General features: G+C 43.5%; 1 protein-coding gene across 1 annotated transcript in view; it reads right to left on the minus strand.

Annotated features, from left to right (window-relative positions):
* PKHD1 (PKHD1 ciliary IPT domain containing fibrocystin/polyductin) overlaps positions 1–21,245 on the minus strand; it is a gene marked incomplete at both ends in the record, with an annotated part of 274,861 nt that overhangs the window by 234,702 nt on the left and 18,914 nt on the right. The window contains 14 exons of the mRNA XM_082481732.1: positions 1,029–1,164; positions 1,944–2,074; positions 5,523–5,801; positions 6,283–6,388; positions 7,982–8,104; positions 9,141–9,325; positions 10,616–10,770; positions 12,968–13,106; positions 13,517–13,701; positions 14,703–14,833; positions 15,996–16,138; positions 18,109–18,202; positions 19,131–19,220; positions 20,014–20,289. Of these exons, the coding sequence (XP_082337858.1) occupies positions 1,029–1,164; positions 1,944–2,074; positions 5,523–5,801; positions 6,283–6,388; positions 7,982–8,104; positions 9,141–9,325; positions 10,616–10,770; positions 12,968–13,106; positions 13,517–13,701; positions 14,703–14,833; positions 15,996–16,138; positions 18,109–18,202; positions 19,131–19,220; positions 20,014–20,289 (2,173 nt within the window). The remainder of the gene's footprint in view (positions 1–1,028; positions 1,165–1,943; positions 2,075–5,522; positions 5,802–6,282; positions 6,389–7,981; positions 8,105–9,140; positions 9,326–10,615; positions 10,771–12,967; positions 13,107–13,516; positions 13,702–14,702; positions 14,834–15,995; positions 16,139–18,108; positions 18,203–19,130; positions 19,221–20,013; positions 20,290–21,245) is intronic.

The raw sequence follows: 21,245 nt of genomic DNA on the forward strand, positions 1-21,245 counted from the left end.
CATCCCCACCAAGTCCAGCCAAACTGCTGAGCTGGGGGGAACTTTATTAAGCTGTACACTGGAGAGGTTGTGAAAAGGGGGGGGGGGGGGGGGGGGAAATTGGATGATTGCATCCTTGGAAGAATGGGAGTGGGGTAAGTAAGAAAGCAGGAATATTACTGTCGTCTTCTTATCTTCCTTACTCCCTCTCTCAGATCTTAGGAATCTGGTGTCTGGTTGTCACACAGAGATGTAGTAAACTTTATTCCTAAAAGACTTGTCTATAAGTGGCCATGATTCACCATTAATATCTCCTATTCCCAATGTCCAGCCAAAACCTTGTGGGGGAAAAAAGAAAAAAATAAAGAAGGTAAATAAGCGGAAAAACCCAACCCCAAATAGAAACTTTAAAAAGACAGGAATGCTAAACACTCCATAAGACCTACTTCGGATTTTGTCCCCATAAAGCCCACAAAGTCTATGCTCATGTTCCAAAATCATGGATCACAAGGTCAAACTGGAAGAAACAGTTTGGCTTGGAAATAGGAACTAGCCAGACAAGTCTTGCCTCTCTTCTGCTTTCAGCAACACAAAATATGTACGATGCACTTAATGACCAATCCTTTTTGAGATCCTGGAGAAGGACACTCTCTAGAGCTCATTTCTCTTGTCATAGCTGAACCTGTTACCAAGAATGAATGGGTGGGCTAATTTCAGAGGAGGGTTAGAGAAACGTGACACAAAAGGAGCATTATACCACACCTGACATCCTGTGGACATCATCCATACTGGCCTAGGGCAAGCCTACATTATCTCATGTATGCTAAATAAAACCAACATAAAACAACCAAGACCAATCAGGACTAGCAGGAAACATGGGGACTACAAATTAAGAGAAAAAAAAAAACAAACAAACAAAAAAAAAAAAAAACACAAAAAAAAGCACCGATCACCAAACTCCATAGACCTAAATTCCCTCTGCCCCACCACCATCAGCAATAACAAAACTTCTACAGACGATGCCCAATACGTGTTTGCAGCCTTTTCACCTGCTATGCCACTTCTGTTTCTGCTCAGTGATACAACAGCAGGGTTTAAGGCAGGATCATAACGGAACAAGTTGGTCACTCTTGTTGACTGGTACCCAGAAATTACTGTCACATGGACAGCAGCATCTTCTGTCCCCTAGAAATGAAGAAAATGTCAGGGATAAGAATGCACCAATTAAAAAAAAGTTATTCCCTATATTCCTGCATGTCCTGTGCTTAATAATTCAGGCACATGGGCACTGACAAAATTTGTATCTACACCAGACTCTACTCAAACGTGCACAGTTACGTTGACCTTAAAGGGACATTTATAGAGAGTTACAAACCTTAAAACAATCCCAGACTATAGAGATTTTCATTTGCTGTATCCAAACTAGTAAACAGTGGTAAGTCATAGACATGGAGAGTTACCCCCACACTTAAACTATTAGCATCATCCTGGGTATAGTTTTGTCACGCAGCAAAGAGCACTGCTGCTAACAATGCCTAGGTGTGCTTTTGCACAACACACAGATAATGCCCAGAGGAGATCTGGATGTAAAGTAGAAGATTTGGAGCTGAAAAGGGTTCAACAATGTGAGAAAGAGCAATTGTCCCAGGCATGTCTAATCTACCGGTAGACAACCGAAAGGTGAGGCGGGCAGTTTTGCTGGAGTTCAAAGCCCCAGTTTCATGTGAGGCTGAGCTAATGGCATGGCCATCTGAATTTGTTGCTGACCGGTTTTCATAAATCACCCATCAGTCTATCGTTAATTAAGCTGGTCTAAACTGTATGTGGAGTCCGTGTTAAATTGTCCCACAGCAAAGACTTGGCTGATGGGCTACTGTTTGCCCTTCCCCCGGTGTAGCTCAGGCAGCAAAACATAGAAAGGCCTGTCGGCTGCTGACTGGTCCCCCCAAAATGTGGTTTCTTACCCGAGAAGGAACTTTACATTCAATTCTTGTTGAATTTCGGTCATCCTCCAAAATCGGGCAAGGCTGAGATCCAAACAGCACTAAGTTTACCCCTTCCAGATTGGTCCCCCTGAGAGCCACTCTCAGTCCTCCTACAAAATGAATTATTCCGTTACATTCAAGACATAGAATGATATTTTTATAAGCAAAGGATTCTTTATTAATAGGTGACTACGAAAGGCAGTACTGTCTCTCAGTTGATCTGATGATGATCTGCTCCCACCTTGCTGTGCTTAGCTTCCTCTCTTTCACCAGAGATCCTCCTTGCTTCTTATTTGGATTCTTATCCATGATACAGGAGGACTGGGTTTGTTTCTCGGTTTATTTTTTAATGACATATTTAAACCGGCAGGGTCTGGCCTGTGATCTCACCCTCAGAAAGACCCCCAGCCCAAGAACGAAATAAGGAAGGAAGGAAGAAGCACTAAGAATGGAAAATGAGCTTAGCACAGCGGGTGCTTTCACAGTTCAAATAGCTGCCAAGCACCCTGCTGTCAAAAAAGCCTGTAGCATGTGTCTAGGAAACTCAGGTTAGAAAGGGGACTTGGCAGGGCTTGAGACTCAGCAGAGTTGTGAGGGAAGTCACGGAGGGCTTGATTCTGTGGAGCACTAAGCAACCCCAGCTCCGCTTCGTGCCAGCCGGAGCTGAGCCCCTCCAGTCACGAGCAGAATCATCCCCACCACAAGCCAGGCTTGCGCTTGATCTTTCTGCGGCACCCAATTCCAATGCAAATAGCCAAGGCGCCCCTCTGCTTTTTCAAGTGACTAGAAGATTCAGGGACGTTTCAAAGAGAAACAGGAAAGAGAACAGGAATGGACGTTAACGACAATAACGACAATTCCAACCTGGACTTTGTTCTTTGATGCTGTTCAGATACAAATTAAAAAAAAAAAAAAAAAAAGAATTTTTTCTGGAAACTTACAGCTGTTTGCTCTAATTGTCAGTGCTACAAAGTTTTAGGGCTATGACTGGACAAACTGCTCAGACAGGAACTTTATTAATGCATTGTTTACGTGTATGTGTTTGTATGGCTTTATGTGTTTGTCCATAGAGGTGAGGGTCAACCTCTTCTGCCAAGTAACAAGCAACAGGACAAGAGGAGATGGCCTCACGTTACACATGGGGAGGTTTAGATTTGATATTAGGAAAAATTTCTTCACAGGAAGGGTCATCAAACATTGGAACAGGCTGCCCAGGGAAGTGGTGGAGTCCCCATCCCCAGAGGTATTTAGAAGACGGGTAGACGTGGTGCTGAGGGTCATGGTTTAGTGGTGGACATGGCAGTGTTAGGTCGATGGTTGGACTTGATGATCTTAAAGATCCCTTCCAACCTAGACAATTCTATGATTCTATATTATGCTTTAAGCATAATATAAAAAACTATAAGCTTTTACGATGCTTTACATTTTTGACGTAAATAAATGTCTATGGTAAAGTCGTTACATATCAATGGCAGGGTTCCTTGCACCTTTTCCTCAAAGCACCGTTTCCTGCTAATTCTTTAAATCAAGAGAGAAGTTTGGGAATTTAATCTTCCAGATTTCTCTGGCTGGCAGCAAAACCAGGCAAACAGCAGCAATCAGATACGTTAACAGCAGGCTCCATCCGCCCGCTGGAGCATGGTAGTATCTTTAGAAAGGCATCCCATGCTTATAGAGTTAGGTCACAGGGAACTCCCAGCACAGCACCACTGAGACCGATGATATCTAGACAAGAAGGACCTGATGCAGCAAAGTACACAATGCTTCCTGGCTTCCTCTCCTGTAACATTAAGTTCGCAGAGCCAGAAACAGCAAGAACTCAAAACTGAAGCCACTTGTCTAATGCGATAGCTGTCAGATAAGGAGCCTCAGATTTAGAGTACAAAATCCATGTGTGTTGTCTAAAGGCTGATGCTCTTAAGTTTTGATATCTACCCTTGTATCCATATGCAATGAAATACTGCATATGTGCACTTTACGATAAGATTGAAGAGAGGTATTTTAAATGGAAGAAATTAAAAACACAGATGGAAGCTGTAATTCTTTCCAATTATAAATGTTCAAGGCATATGTAATGTAAGATAGCATTATACTTGCTTTCTTTTTAATGAGTGACAGATCACTGTAATTGGGAGAAGAACTGGATTGTCAGTGAAGCAAATAAGAAACAAGGCCCAGGCACTAAAACTTGCCTTTGCTGACTTTTTTCTTTTAGTTTTGGGGGGTTTTTTTGTGGTTTTTTTTTTTTTTTTTTTAATGAATTAAAGCATTTAGTATAAACCTTATGTACTATATGACCCTCCCACTGGAGAGGAGAAAAAAAATAGGAAAGGGTTAGAATGTCTTTCTCGCCATGCACTCCAACGAAACGTAAAGAAAAGAGGTGGCCATAACTTCTTGCTTTTCATCTTAGGAATCCTACATTTTCCCAAGACCATACCATGGCTCATCCACATAGATGTTCACAGACCATCATTCCTTTCCTCTGCCTGCTCCAAGGTGGCCAAGCACGGCACAGTCAGTTCTTCAAGCCATATGGCTGAGGTAGCTTCATACTGCACCGAGGCCAGCACTCCTGCTCGCACTGATATTTGTTACCATGAGTTCAAAGCACCTCAGCAATGAAACTAGGAGGTTTCCGGACGACAGCTGGATAACTTTTACCGTCAGAGTAGACCTGGGTCATGTTGTTTCTAGGTGCATTCCTAGCTGCTTGAAAACAAGTCATACGGGGAGAACATTGGTCCTTACAGAACAACCCAGGTGTGTTCAAGAGTGTCCTCCACATTTCTCATTGGGTTGGGAAGTCTTCCTTCTCCCAGAAAAAAATAAATGGTGTTTTTTTTACAGCACTTGGTTTGGCTTAGCTGCAATTGGCTAGGTGCCTTGCTGGAACTTCCAGGTGAAGTCTTCTCATCTGTGTCGTGTACAGAGCAGATGACAGTTGTAATGATGCTTTGGCCCCAGAGGTGGAAAATATGCCAAGCTCTTGTCTTCAGAGATGGAATGTATCACCCTTTATTTCTTGTTCTGTTTCAAGGGGAGGAGCCGTAGTGGAAATGGAATGAGCTCTAGTTTAGTTTGAGCTTCTCTAGGTTTCTTAGTTTTGTGTCTCAACACAGATGAGTTTTCCATTTTATTACTCAGAATATGAATTCACTTCAATGGGACCGGGATGAACCAAAATTTGGCCATTTCATGATTAGGCCTGATTAATTCAAACACTACAAAGCTATGTGTCAAATAGCTATGGGAAGACGAGCCACGAAACACCAACAACCATCTGGTTTGCTGGAATGAATATAGCTCTACTTGAGCTTTCTATTCCAAAACAAAACTATTCAGGAAACTTGTTGCCTCCACAAAGAACCAAGGAAAGTCTGTCTCTCCTTAAGAAACCTGCCCCAGTATTTTGGGGTACACACAACGTGTCCAGCCATATTATGTCTTTTTCATCAGACTTTGGTAGTGAAAGTACAGAAAAAACAAAACACGCCATGAAAAGCAAGAAGCAGAAAGCAGACATTCCCTTAGAGCCAGTCTGACATTCAGACCTACCAATCTCTGAAGCTGTAGGAGGTTCGATGGCTACCAGCTTTGGCTCAACTCTTAGGAAGACACCTTCTCCTGTGCTGGCATTGAGTGCGAAGCCATAAGGCCTCACCAGTAGTGCCAACTGGTAGACTCCAACTGGCAGCCTCTCCGTCTGGCAAACCACTTCAGTTTGATTCAGCGTTATGACATGGCAGGTCGTGTTGTTCACCTCCACCTGCAGGGCTGGCTTCTCCTCAGTGAAGCCAGCTCCCCTGATAACTACTGTGGCCTGGGACCCAGCATCTGAAGGAATATAATCAACAAGATAATTCATGAATTTTGGTGTAGCAATGCCCAGGATTTACTTTCAATCAACAATTAAAAGTTTTTACCATCTTCATCAGTACATCCTAAAAAGTACAACACCAATGATCTCTCATTGTCCCTCATAACACCTATTCCTGCCTGTCCCTGTTCAGCTATTACTTTTCTTAATTTTTTATTAAAAATAACTTGAGCCAAGAGCCACCTTACATTTTAAGCACCAAGCTTATCACTGTTTATCTCCCTTTTATGCCTCTATCATCTTCTTGTGAATGTAAAAACATATCTGTACTACATATTTTAAGACTGGAGCTGATCAGAAGTGCCCCACTAGCAAATGCAGTTTCCATAACAATCAGAAATTTCCAGAAGAACGCGCACACAAAATCATCAGCATCTGGCAAATCTTTTCCACTGAACAGTGTTTATGCCACTTTGTTCGGACACAAAGCCCCATTACCTGATGAATACTCCACGTCACTGACGAAGGGTGTCAATTCCTGGCTGAACTGGAAAGAGCACAAACCAGAACAGTTTGCAAGGACATCATTCACCACCACCACCACCTGGAGACAGAGGAGAAGGTTACCCTAAAGCTGGGAAGGGAGCCGAGGTGTTTTCTACAGCCGCATCCACCTCTTTGACCTTTGGAGAGATGCCAGTAGCCACACTGAGCTACCGAGAGCACTCTGACAGCTCTCAGACAGCTGTTTATCCTGCTGCAACCTCATTACAAATCTAATTGCAAGGCTTGCTAGGGTTCAATCTTAGGCAAAGCAGAGCACAGCTTTGGAAGCTGTATCATCAGCCTGTCTTGGTGTCTGCAGGATCCTGTCTCACACCCTGCTGGTGTCCACAGCTCCTCCCAACTCCTGTTCTTCTAGTCATCCTTTGGAGACCCTGCTTGCCATGTACCCCAACCTGGCTCTTCCCACCCTGCCTTGGGAACAGGTTTATTGTGTTTAAAGCATCCCATAAGACCAATTAGAATGAATCTCAGAATGTGTTTTTTTCAGCATGCATCCCTCAAATATTTTTTCCCTCCTTGTTTTTCATGCTGAAACAAGAAAGCTGGGCTGTGAGTTTGATATCTAGCAAGACGTATCAAGAGATATCTCTTCTGAGATCTTGATACATCAGAAGAGGCAACTGGCAAAGAGTAGGGCATAGAAGAGTCCCTCTTCACCTCTCTCCCAGGTATTAAGGGTGTGCCAGGAGGGTACACCAATGTCTGCAGAAAGCAGAAGCGGACCATCTCCAAGAAACACAAGGAGCAGAGTTTTAAAGTACTCTGCTCGAATAGAGACACAATAATTAGAGGAACATTTTTACACAACAAGCCAGCATAAAGCTTCAAAATTGGAGAGCAAATCTGATTGCTGCTGCTGTTCTTGTTTCATTTGGTCTATTTGAGGGTATGTCTGCACACAGATGGCAGAGATATTATAGGTGGCTGAGCCACTGGAAACAGTGGCTCATATCTGGGGAACAGACTTGCCAAAAAAGCAGGATGACCTAGCCCCAAGTGCTGCACAGCTGGGCTTCGAGCACATCCAGCATCGCCCTGTTATTGCTACAGCGCTTGGCATTTTTCACTGGCAGCGAAGCCAGTGATGCACACTGCTCTGCAGCAGCTGAGAGCAGAGCTTGCAACACATTTTGTCCATCCAGCAGACTCACTGGGCCAGGAAGCCCTCCTTGCTCCTTTTCACACGTGAAGAATTGAGATCCACAGAGGCCAAGGGACTTGCCTGATTCACAGACTGGTAGTGCAGCCACTGCCTCATTTATTTTGCCCATCAGTGTAACATCTGGAGCACAGCAGATAAAAAAAAGTGTCATTCCTAAGTTTGGTGGCCAACACTATAGGACCCAGCAAGGGTGGGAGTCCAGAGATGGCATCAGCCCTTGGCCACAGCCTCAAAAGAAATAAATTGTCTTCCTTCACCCATGATGACCATTCTCCCCACCTGCAATAGCTCTTGGAGGAAAGTCCTGTTCCACAAACCAGGGAGCAGATTCAGACTGATTTATGGCAAAGCACAAAACGGTAGATTTCTGAAAGAATTTAGTGGCAGAAGTAGACACCTGAATACCTGTGAGACTCCTGGTTCTACACAACCAGGTGAATCAACAGGAAGCATGACAGCACATCTCACCTGTGTTTTGTTATTGAAGGTAGCAAGCATGTCCCCAAATATCGGCCCAATAAACACACCTCCATCATAAACCACACGACTAGAAATAGTTGGCTTCAGACCAGTGAGGTTCTCGGCAGAGACCTGGCAAAGAACAAAGAATTTAAGTTTCTTGTCCTTTTCTGTAGCATGATTTTAAGTGAAAACCATTCCCCAGAGTTCATACAGAGTCTTTACAAGGCAGCAAAAACCTCCTGGAAACCTCTTATCAAGCTTCTTCCATGAGTCTTATCTCCAGATCTAAATCTTCATTACCCAAGACTTCACGACACCTCCCTGTATTCATCCTCAATTTTCAAGCAAGAAACTGAGGCAAAGAGATTCAGGAGCCAGATTTGCAAACAAACTTCTAATACTTAGTAATATCATTTGGAATTAGGCATGGAAAGAACTTTGAATATCTACTTCTCAAAGATGTGACTTCGCGTGGAATAAGGGCCAGTGCTACAGCTGAAGATGCAGCTCAAGCTTTTTTCACCGTCCAGGCCAATGTCTTGAGAGTGAGAACTCATTGCTTCATCAAAGATAATTTTACACTTTTAGAAGGTGGATACACAAAGAAATAGTTTTTCTTTATGAGGATGGAAGAAGCTCAGTCTGAGTCCTTATTGAATAAAGACCTGTCTACATAAAGCCAAACTTAAATGATGTCTTGGGATGGGAGAGTGTAAACTGAATCTTCATCTGAGACTTATGACCACCAGATATGAAGCCATACAGAATAGTTCTCAGAAAAAGACCTTCTTGGCCCATAAATGATGCCACAAACCTGTACTGAGCTTCAGTTACTAACTGAAATATTAGTGAGATTGTAATAGCTTTCACTTCAGCTTAGCAGTCCCTTTATTCTGCAGAACTGCAACAAAGCACAGAAATTACAACCTGGCTGCCTCATTTTGAGGCACAGGCTCTGAAGCTGTAATTTCCCCTCCTCTAACTGCAAATGCTTTTTTAATAATCTAATCTGGAATTTGCTTAACTGCAATTCCTAATAGGAAGACACTTAGTTTAAGGCCCTACAGGTGTCTGTGTGAAAACAAATGCTGGGAGAATGAATCAACCAAGACCAAAGACATCAAATAGACATCAAAGTGAGTATTAGTAGAAGAAATTACTGTACATTGATAACATTGGGCAAGTCCCCAGTTTTTGTTTTCCAAGTCAGTGTCCAGATGCTTTCATAGCAAGAGTTTGAGTCTTTGGTCACCATGAAATCACTGGTGTTGAAGTACGGGGCTGTGGAGTTATCTACGTTGTCTTGCAAAAGCTTGCGGAGACGGTGGGAGGAGATGTGCACTGAAACATCTGCAAAAGACAATAGAAAAAAATGGATAGCTTCATTCCTACGAGAGCACATCTATCTGATCCTAGAAAAGACAGATGTTTCATTATCAGTGTGAGGCTGTTGTTGTTCAAACATCTGTAACTGCCAAAAAGCAGCAGAAGAAAATTTACTGAGTCCCAAATGCCAAAAGATCTGCACTGTTTAATAGCTTAGAAAACCTAGAAACATCACTCCAGTTTCCATTTCCATCAGAAATTTTGTCCAATTTTGTCCAAAAGTAATACTTTTCATTACATGCAACTTATGTTTTTGGGAGACATGAGATTTCAGTGTGTAAGTCATGTTCCTTCAAAATATAAAGGTCAGAAACTTCCTAGATGAGAGGGCACAGGGGGAGTCAGACTCTCAAGATGACTTTGTAGAGTTCAATCCCAAATAAATGCAAATGATGTTTTATTGCTTTTGACATAAATACCCATAGCTATTCAAAGCAGCAGATACAATAAGTCTCTCTAAAACGATTCATAAGAAAGAGAGGAAAGCACAAGACTTGGGAACAGGGCAAGAGGAATGGAGAACAAAGATGCTGTTCAAAGCAGGTCACTATTGAGACAACCTTCGGCCATTGCAGGAAAATCTTAAGAAACAATACGGAGGAAAGAGTTATTTCACAAATATTTTAAGGCTGCATTTCTCTATTTTATTATGTGACTTTACAACTGAGTCACTAGTTCCTCAGTCAAGAACTTTATCATTGACCTTGTTCAGATTAACCTATTGGCTTTCATTTTAAGCCCCTTTGATTATTTAACCCAAACATAGGAAAATCTAACACATCTAAAGGGTGACTAATTCAAGTCAAGGAATTCTATGCACAAAAGCTTTTGTGGCATTTGCAAACCAATTACCAATCCTGGTAACCCTAGAAGAGAATTAATTTCTGGTAACCTGCAAGGGTCTCGTCATACAAGGCAACCAGACGTACACGTGCTGGAGAAACATCAGCCTAACAAAACCTTGGGATGCAAAATCCCAATTCAGGATCTGATCCAAAGTTCTTAACATTAAGGCAAATATTTCATAGTGGCTGTATGCATTTTGGAACAACCCCATGCCTCACATCTAGAAATACTGCCCTGCCTATAATCCTTAACTTCCCATCTTGAAGGACATCAAATGCAAAGATCTAGCAACTATGACAATGGGTTTAACCTGCCAGCCTGTACCTGAGCATTTCCAAGGTTCAATATTGTCTTCTTCCCTTGGCTTTCTGCAAAGGAAATCCAGGACCTGTACGTGTCTTCTCTTACCTGATATCACTGTATGGGGCAGGTGGATGCGGAAGGTTCCTCCAATAGGTGGGGATGACTTTTGCAGTCTCTGAATGGTGAGGCTGACTCTCACATCCTCCGTGGAGACGTAGAGGTAGCCGTACTCCTTAGAGCCCTCCCCAAGCAAAGCACCTCTGTGTGACAGAGAGGTTTCACATGAAGGCATTAGCAGTCAAGTCCCCCAGCTCCTGACACCCCCATGTCACCCGCAGCAGGGGGACACTTACAGGAACAACACTCTTGAAGGACCTAAGGAGAATATGTTCAGAGCTCAAAAAGAATTGAATACTCCCAACTTAAACCTACATGATGTATGCAACGCACACAACAGAAAACAGTGGGAAAACATTTTTTTTTTTAATTATGATAGAAGAAACAGTTCATACAGCACCAAACACAGGCAACTGATGCTGGTGTTTCAAAGGACCAACTCAATGCAGCCTGGACAGCAGCTACATGGCAAAAAGCTTTCCTACTTCATCCTGTAGCCTCTTCGAGTCTATCAAAATCTTAACTCCCCTGAATTACAGCGACATTTCGTATTAGAGTTCACCCAAAACCCAGTTTCTAAAACTTAAAATATTTACTCTCTTGCCACTAAAATTCTCCTTTGACACAGGCGAGACTCTCTGTGATACAATGATGCCACCACGCGGCTAAGTGTCTGGATAACAGCTGAAGGCTCAGAGCTCAGCCGTGGCTTCTGCAGAGCAAATTTCAAGAATCCGAAACCGAAAAGACCACCGAGTCTTCTCGTGTGAGGTACAGTGGGTACACCAGACTTTCAGCTCACATCCCTGCCTCGACCGCAGCAAGTTCTACTGGAACACAGCACAGGACGTGCTCTGTTGAGAGAAAGAGCCAGGTTTGTTTTGAAGGTACCCAAAGACAGAGATCAGCCCACCCATTCTTAAAGCACATGCCGATTTCTGTTTTCACTCTTCCTGGCTTCAGCATCACACACTGGTTTCTCTTACATCTTCCTCTGTGAGATGGAGAAGCCCACCAGTGCCAAACACCTTTTTTTTCTTTTTTCCTGAGGAGAGGTACTGTGATCAATCCATCTCTTAATCCTGGTTTTGATAAACTGAACAGATTGAGCTTCTTAAATCTCTCTCTCCAAGGCATCATCACATCGGTCTTTTCCTTTGTGCTGACCAGGATTGTGTCTCTGAACCCCAACAGGCGATCGATGAATTCACCAAGGCCTTGGATTCACCAGGAAATGTAAGAACTTGGCTGCTCTGGGAACCAGATCAAACAGGCTAAGTATCTTCAAATTTTAGCCACCTCTTAAAGGAGAATCTGTCATTCTTTAGAGCACTCAAAACTAATGACGCATCACTTTGCTTTTGCTTGAAGGAGGAGAGACCCCAAGGTAAGAAACCAAATTAAGTTGCAGCAGACTGATGCTCACCTTTTTCTGAAAGGAGGTTTCCTGCAGACATGGGCAAATCACTTTTTGAGTGAAGTAGCTGAGTCAAACCAACAGCTGGCTGCAGCAGAGGAGACGAGACTGCACCATTCCAGCTTCTCCCTTCCCTGGGTCTATTCCCATCAGGTCTTTGCTTACCGGACTGGATACAACCCAACTTTTACAGGACTTATTCTCTGCCAGTATGACCCTTTAATGTTTTTCTTTCTGGTCTGGTTAGCCTATAGCTCTGCCTCCTCTTTTGTTCTTGGGGCTTCCAGAATAGAAACTATCTCAGTAAACAAGGACACATAAGGTGGACCTCTGTTGCCTAACATGGCAACTGGTGTCATTAAAAGTGCTTGGAAGCATTTCTGGCTGATCTCCATCTACTGTTCCAGGATGGCTTAGATCTCCTTTGAGTCCTACGTCGTATCTTAGTGGCCCGTGTATATTTTACATACATACATCTTAAGCACCTCTGTTTCAGCAATAGAATCCCACTTACACAATGGAACTTCAAGAACCAGATCTGATTTGTACCAGATCTGATTCAATACCGGAAACAGATACCTTCATTAAGATGTCTACAATCTATGTTCAAGATCCTATATGGTGAGCAAAGCTCAAAACATTCACATGCTGAGAATAAAATTAAATATCTTTATTTAGAACTGCAGCCCATCAACTGAGTGCAGACATCTGTGCAGGATTCAGTAGTCTAAACAGTCTGAACACGGGCCATTTGAAATGCTTAGAGGAGAAGACTCCAAGGGAAACACAGGGATTGCCAAGCTGGAGTCTTGTCCTCCACTGCCTCTCATGTCCTGTCTTAGATGACAACCTGCTCCAGACATGTCAGGGCGAACTGCAAAACGTGTTATGGGGTATTGAGATAGTCCACTCACTGCCCCTACCTTAGAGAGAGAAGGGGTAGACTTGTGCCACAGCCAGACACCATCCAGGACACGTTGTAAATGGGAGAAGACCCCACCACAGATACTGCTTCAACTACCCTCCCACCTGGCCGAGGTGGTTTGGGATCTATCTGAGAAACTGAAATAAGAAGAGCACAAGCATTCATCAGAGCAAGGAGAACAGCTGTCAGTATGCCTAGGTTATTTTCATTTCACAGCTGGAAGCATATCTGCTTGGGGTTTTATTTATTTGTTTTTGTCTGGGAAAGACCATTCAAGAGTTACATTTGTAGAAACATGTTTTCGAATAAATCAAGTATATTGATATTTGGCAATTTCTTCATGATTGTTTCCACAAAAAGGTGTAACTTCAAGAAAACATAATTATTTTTGTGCTTGTTGTGAAATGCCCTTCCCCTTTGAAAAAGTTTAAACCAGCCCTATCATTAAAGATTTTTAATGGAATATCTTGGTAAGACAGTGACATTAACAGAAAAGAAAAAAAAAAAAAAAACAAAACAAAACAAAACAAAAAACCAACTCCTTTACCAGTCACAGCTCTGTCTGCGATGATGACTTCATCAAGGTAAAATGACCCAGATGTTTCCTTTTGGAACACAGGGCTCAGGAAGTCTATCTGATGCACAAACACCGGGGAATCGGCAGGGAGGTCCTGGAGAAGTGTGGAGCGATTCACACACCCCTTCCAGAGGTCAGTGCAGGTGAATGTCCAGCTGGAAGACACAGAAGTTGTGCAATCTCTCTTTTGCTGTCAGGTAGTGACAATAACTGACTTTTGAAGTACTTTGTGAAGCTTCCAGGTAACACCAGGAAGCTGTTATTACTAATGTTATTTACTCGTACCCAACATACTTAGGCAACGGTTTGTGATTGCTTTCTACACGTCTCTGTTGGGTTCCCCTTAGGGAGAAACAAAGCCTTAGATCTCTGCTTAGGTTTCCTCCTCTGCATCACAAGAGTGGGACATGGGAGTGACTACCGCTGCTCTATTTTTGGTAAAAACACTATGATACCATCAGTGACCTCAAGAGGGGTCAATCCAGCATTCAGGCCCCTTGGAAACACCAGATGATTGCTCAAGGCTCCCAGCTCTCTCCAATTTAGTCCCACCCCCCTCTTCCCCTTCCGGGCATGCACACTACACCCTCACACAACCTTAGAGATACCCAAGATGCCAATTTCCCTTCCTGAAGTTCTTCAGACATTCCTGATTTTTCACCCACCTGCTCCTAACTTTACTTCTAACACCAAAAGTTTTCCACCCATGTATTCTGAGTGAAATAAAGAAAATCAAAGCCTACACCAACTTTCAAAACTCTGAGTACCAATGATGTCATAAGTTTCCTGGAAGAAAAATAATTCAATTACTCTTTCTGTCTCACTGCAGAAAATCTACTGACTGTTGACAAAGAAACCATGAAATTAATGTCCTCGGAAGCCTTCTGGTGTCCTTACCAGCGACAGAACTAACCCTCCATCTGTGCATTACTATGGTGAGCTAGCGCATATAACAAGAAACGCAGATTTACTCAGTAAGACCTCAAAAAGAATGGAAGCATGGTGCGGGAATGCCTTTGCAGGGCCAGAGGATGTGTCAGCTTACCCCAACTGACAATTTGTTCCATACAAATAAGAACTTACTTCTCCCAGTTTTCCTAGTACGCCTTCTTACCACGGAAAGTGACATCTCGGGAAACTACAAGCGTCTGGATACCTTTTGGAGTTAGTTTCATTGAAATCCCATCGGCAGGTGAGGTTCCTCTTCACTGAGTGTAAAGAGACATTCGTGTAGGACACTGACATATGAAGGATATTGCTCATACGGCCTTTATGTGCAAAACACACCTGGAAAAATGGGGAAAAAAAATTCAAACCAAACCACAGGTAACTGTTTAAGACCAAATTGCCTTGAATAGCACCTATAGAAGACAGTGCATGGCATCTGGGTGACCTGTGTGTCACCACATAGCGTCAAACTCACCCCTTAGGCTTCAGTGAGGTTTTGGGGAAAAAACATAGCTGGGAAACACCAATGGGGATTTCAAGCAGCTGGAAGGGAGGAAAAGAGACTGGAGGAGTTGGTTTGATTTGCAACGTTTGTGACTGGTGTCAGGTGAGGAAATAAGACTGGAAGACGTCTGTGAAGCAGAACTGAAGGGACTCTGAAAGGACTGCAGGAGGTTTTGGGGATGAATCTTTCCCTCCCGTCTCCTTCCTCTCAGCCCCCAACTATTTGCCTGCCCCCGGGTGGCAAAGAAAGGGTGACAGAGTTGAAATCAAGACCTTATTCCAATTTAAAAGTAGAAGATGAGCGGGAAAGTGAGCAAAAGTGGAACTCCAGATAACAAGGTTTTTTTCCTTTTGTCAAGAAGTGGTTATCCCTGCATCTTCCATCTTTTCCAACACCACCCCACCTTTTCCTTTCCCTCACCAAGGGTTGCATCTCCAGGAGCAGACAGCAGCCAGATATGTTAAACAACATCTACACTTCAGGGATCTCAAATTATCCACCCAGTTAATAAAAAACACTCTGCTCTGTCCACAAGCATAGTCCAAAGACATGAATCTTTCTGGATTTAGAAATCTAAACAGACCAGTTGATTCTGTAATCACAGAATCACAGAATGGTCAGGGTTGGAAGGGACCTCTGGAGATCATCCAGTCCAACAGCCCCACCAGAGCAGGGGCACCTCCAGCAGTGGCACAGGACACGTCCAGGCATGTTTGGAATGGCCCCCCTCTCTGGGCAGCCTGTGCCAGTGCTCTGCCACCCTCACAGGAGAGAAGTTCCTCCTCATTTTTAGATGGAACTTTCTATGGTCAAGTTTGTGCCCGTCACCTCTTGTCCTGTCGCTGGGCACCACTGAAAAGAGACTGTTCCCATCCCCCCAGCACCCTCCCTTTAAGTATTTATAAGCATTAATAAGATCCCCCCTCAATCTTCTTTTCTCTAGACTCTGTGTATCTACTCCTCAGTGCAACCTACTCATCAAGAACAGCCACTTACATGTGTGTATTCAGTAAGATCGTATCTTGGTGGAGTTGATGGAGAAGTTTTCACCAGCTGGCTTGGTCTCTGAATGCTGAACCTCCCACAGAAAGGCTCCGGACCACTGACGATGTGTCCTTTGGTAATGAAGCCCTTCGTATCTGACAGAGGTAAAAAAAAAAAAAAAAAACAAAAAACAAAAAACCAAGAGGGGATGTGAAGCTTGAAAATTATTCAGAAGATACCGTTAATGTCAAGACAATCATGAAAATACAGGAAGTGGGTATCCAAAGGTTGTCAAACGGTCCTACTCCTGCACAGGTAAACATCCACAGGGCAATTGCTCCCCAGCCTAAGGATGCTGAAAAGACAGGAGGAGGGACCATTAGATTACTGTTCTGACTATAAAACCTCGTGGTAAATAACGCTGTCTTTAGCCACATAGAGTACGTTTGGCCAAATCCACCCTTCCCTTCCAGAAAACACCCAGGCAAAGCTGGAAATTGATGTATAAAGCACAACAGCGAATTCACTTTCCCCTTTGGGATGTTTGTTCCATTCGTTTACCAACAATGATGCTGAAAAACTACTGGGATTTCTTTAGTTCCTAGTACATAAGATATATTCTTCCATCAGTAGGTACTGACAATTCACCTTTTCTTCCAGTAAGAGAAATAGAGCCTGCCAAATGAAGTTAGTAGCAGAGTGGGGGGGGGGGGGGGGGGGGGGGGGGAAACAAACAAATAACACAAACACCAAAACAATCAAAATGATGTAGCTGTGGTTCTTTGCACAGCAGGTGTTGGACCTGTTGAAATCTTCACTGGAAGAAACTATGTAGTAGTTTAGCTCTGTTCAAGGGGAGACAGTGTAAGTACAGGGAAGGGAAAACCACTGAAGGTAATTAAACAAAACAAAATACCACACTCAGGAAATTGAGCTAAAAATACTTCCTATTTGGAGAGAATTAATGATGAATTATTATACACAATCATCCAGGTTTTACTTTCCCCTCAGCATCCTTTTCGGTTTCTGCTGCAGACAGGACACTGGGTCTGAATGCAAGTGGCTATTCTTTTAACTTTTTGCCATCCGTTCACCACAATTTCACCATTGTTCTGCTGTCTTTTAGTATTTTCTACATTTTACAATTCAAGAATTCAAGTCCTCCTTTGTTCTACTTGTTATGTTTCAAAATTTTTATTCCCGTTGTGCTGTTGAACCATCATTGGCTTTTAGCTCAAGCTTTTCCTCTTTTTTGTTGGCAGACTTGTAGATTTGGGATCACATAATTAGATTAAGAATGTCCACTTGCTGTTTCCATTTTTTTGCCTAAAGCTTCCGACCCTCCAGAATTAACTTAATTAATGGCTTTCCTCCACTCACAGGAATCAACCACCAAATATACCTATTACTGGATGGGGTCTGTTTCCTGTCCATACCGAATATGAGGACATGATACGAGGTCTCTAGACAATCATTTACTTTTTGGCATAAGATTAGTATACTATTATTGCTGTCAGATATATAAAATAGAGTAACTGTCTTATGGGCACAATACCTTTATGTTAGAAAACTATTATCAATATTTTATTTTTTTTTACAAAGACAGTTGATGTTTTGCACCTTGCCTGACCAGCATAGATATCTGCACTCTTTCACCTTCTGTCATCAAGAAACACTGAAAGCAAAGACCTCCAGAGTCCGAATTGCCATTTACGCAGCCTGAGCTGTAGCTATGGGCTACACCAGATTTGCTTCCCCAGCAGACATATCAAAACATGAATAATTTCACATGCCCCAGAACTTGAACTTTTTTGTCTCTACTCATAACGTTTGTAACAACCAAAGCATATCACCTGCTTTGAAAAGTGTGTTGCAATATGACTGAGTCATGCAACATATTACAGAAGAAGCTCTCATTATTAATCACATTGATTTTAATATTAGTTCCATAAACTCGCCCATCAAATACATACAAATAATGAATAGCTGAGAAACGCAAATCTATGTACTTAAACACATTAAAAGCATACATTTACCATCATTACAAGTTTCAAGTACATATATTTCATAAAAGGAAATCAACTCTCACAGTAAACACCACTTATTTGTCACAGAAGATCGCTACCTGCTTTCTCAAAGCCATTGCGGAAAAGGATTTTAGCAGAAGTTGGCTCAGTTCCACATCCTATTGAAAGGAGTTCCTCTATTGCTGTTTGCACCTTTAAAAAAAATAAGAAAGGGAAAAAGCAGTCACAGTACGATGGCGTCTGGCTCATTTTAGCAGAGAGCTTCAACACACAAGTCATCACTGCATTTTTCATCCAGGGACCGGTGTCAAGGCAGGTCTGACTAAGCAGGCAGCCAAATGGCAGAGAATGAAATTCAGCTGAACACAGAGAATGAACTTCCAGGTCTAATACCCTTCAGGGGGTGTGAGGTATCCTTTAGGCATGTAGCAGCCTCCTTAGAAAGGTGCAGATTCTTTACATGAGCTATATCACAGCCTGGGCATCTGCATGCTCCTCCAGGCTCCACCAGCTGCGTTGACTAGATGTCCAACAACTATCATGGAGTTATCACCCAGGGTGGTTTTGACAGGGACCAACTACTGCATCAAGAGACTGTAGGATTTTGAAGACACCAGATCAGAGCTCCTGCCTGAAGCAAGAGCTGTACACTACACATTTGGTCTTAGAGGAGAAGTCCAAGGGTCTGGTACCTGAAGATACCACATACTTCATTTCACACACGACAGGCCAAGATAAGATGCTCTGATATGCTTAGAATATACCTGGGAGTCAGCCCCCCCAAAAAAATACCCCTGCAAGACACTCCCAGTAACAAAAATCACCCCTACATCATCTAACATCTCAGCTTCTGGGCCAAACATTTAGCTGCTGTCAAGAACCAGAGCTCCATCAAGAGAAGTTGCCCAGAGAGGTTGTTGAGGCCCCATCCCTGGAGGTGTTCAAGGCCAGGCTGGAGGTGGCCTTGGGCAACCTGGTCTAGTGGGAGGTGTCCCTGCCTATGGCAGGGGGGTTGGAACTTGATGATCTTCAAGGTCCCTTCCCACCTAAACCGTTCTATGATTCTATGATCAATCACACCCCAGCAGGGGACTGGGTGTCTGCATTTAATGATGCATACCTGGCGAGCTGTAGCATTTGTGGGGATCATTCTGCGTGATATGTTATTCCAGGAGATACTGAAACACCCTGTACCAGACACAGTCAACATCTGGCAAGGAAAGAAGCAAATAAATACGTGAAAACAGATACAAACTGCACGAGACGCACAGACTTCAAACCTGGTATCTTCTATCGAGGAGGATTTTACTGCCAACATTTTGCCTTTTTAAACCTCTGTAAATCACGAGTCCCTTCAGCTACTCTTAAACTCCTCTTGTCCTCCATGGTCTCTCCTGACACAAGCCTTGGGCTCCCGTTCCTAGATTAACAGGAGCACAAGGGATACATCACCTCTGCAGACGTACTGAGAGCCACAAACGGTCCCTGAAGCTCCTGACCAGTGGCTCTGAGGTTTAACCACCAGGACAAACTTCCACCATTGCTGAGCACTTCACCAAGCTGAAAGTTTCTGTCACCCAATTGCAATGTAAGATTGAGCGGACAACACACGTTTAGAGTGTGCTGTCACTAAGGGGAGGGAAGGGAATAAAACTGTTTCAAACTTGTATTAATTAGCATTAGTTAACAAGGTGAGGCATCAATGAGTGGAAAAAAAACCTGAGGGGAGTCAACATCGCTTACACTTAAACACGTGGAATAGACTAAAGATGCACTATAACACAACCGTAACGTTTACATATGCCCACCAATGTGTGTAAAAGCCACAAACACCTTCAGCTCATGATGCCATTCACATCAACTCTCTCAGCAGGTTAAAAGCAAGGTGGGAACGCACTTTCATGTCCAGCACCGACAAAGCCTTTACAGTTCGGATTGGCTGCCGTCCCCGTCAACCGAGTCAGGGCTAGTCCAGCTCCCAGGGTCAAGCACGCAGCACTGACCTGCACTTCTGGAAGATGCAAGGCGTGAGCCCGAATTTCGTGTCTCTCCATGTAGTAGTTGTTCACCACTTGGGGATTCAGCCATGTGTTGTGTATCTGGACTCCAACCCGCATCCCATTGCTGGGTGCCTTCCCATGATGCAGCGCTTCCAGGTAGTACCTCGAACCAGCACTTAGCTCAAATTTCTGGGACTTTGGCTGCCAACGTTCACTCCAGCTCTTCACCCAGTTCTCAGACCACTCCGAATTTCCAGCAGGGAGAGAAGCTATTCTCACCTGTGTCCAGACCAACCAAATCAATCTGTTACAGAGACATTTCTCCAGCCCCAAAACCACACTTTGTCCAGTGCCACAGCTCCAAAAAAACAGGCTGGTGTTTACAGCTGATAGCAGTGGGTTGATGGTTGACACAGAATCACTGAAAGATCAGGGTTGGAAGGGACCTCTGGCGCTTCCCCGGTCCCACCCCCCGCCAGAGCAGGGGCACCTCCAGCAGTGGCACAGGACACGTCCAGGCGAGTTTGGAATGGCTCCACAGTGGGAGACTTCCCCCCCCCCCCCCCCATCCCCCTCTGGGCAGCTGTGCCAGTGCTCTGCCGCCCGCACAGGAGAGAAGTCCCTCCTCAGGTTTAGATGGAACTTCCTATGGTCAAGTTTGTGCCCGTTGATTCTTGTCCTAAACAAGAACACGTTCCTTTCTATTATACAGGAAAAAAACATCATCTCAAAGAGGGTTTAGGGTTCAATACCATAAAGAAGATAGTTCTTATAGCTGACCCTAGCCCTAACAACAGTTCCCCATGCAACTTTTCATGGATGATTTCAGTTCTACATCTCATGTCCTCCAAATGCAAAAGAAAGAACTATGCCTACAGCCTTCTTGGATGTGGTATGTTACTATTAGTAAGACCAGCAATGCTATCTTTTTTTATATATATAAATAAGAAGTCCTTTATATTTCTTCTTGCCCTGTTCAGTTACTTGGCTTAAGAATAGGCCAGAGAAACAGATCCCCTTCATTTATAGCATCATCTCAGCGTTACAAAGGGAAGGACCAATGTATTAAGAGGGCAAAATTTCAACAGGCAAAAAAAGGAGGTAAACTGAGGAAGTCAGACAGCAAACCTCCAGGTCCCCTTGCACAGTTCAATGGTGATGTGCTGAACTCACAAAAAGGGCTTCTGGAAAAGACAGAGTCTGGTTGCAAGAGCGAGTTTTTCATGAGCTGAGCA

This window comes from Vanellus vanellus (genome assembly GCF_965231255.1).
Source record: "Vanellus vanellus genome assembly, chromosome: 3".
NCBI classification, from domain to species: domain Eukaryota; kingdom Metazoa; phylum Chordata; class Aves; order Charadriiformes; family Charadriidae; genus Vanellus; species Vanellus vanellus.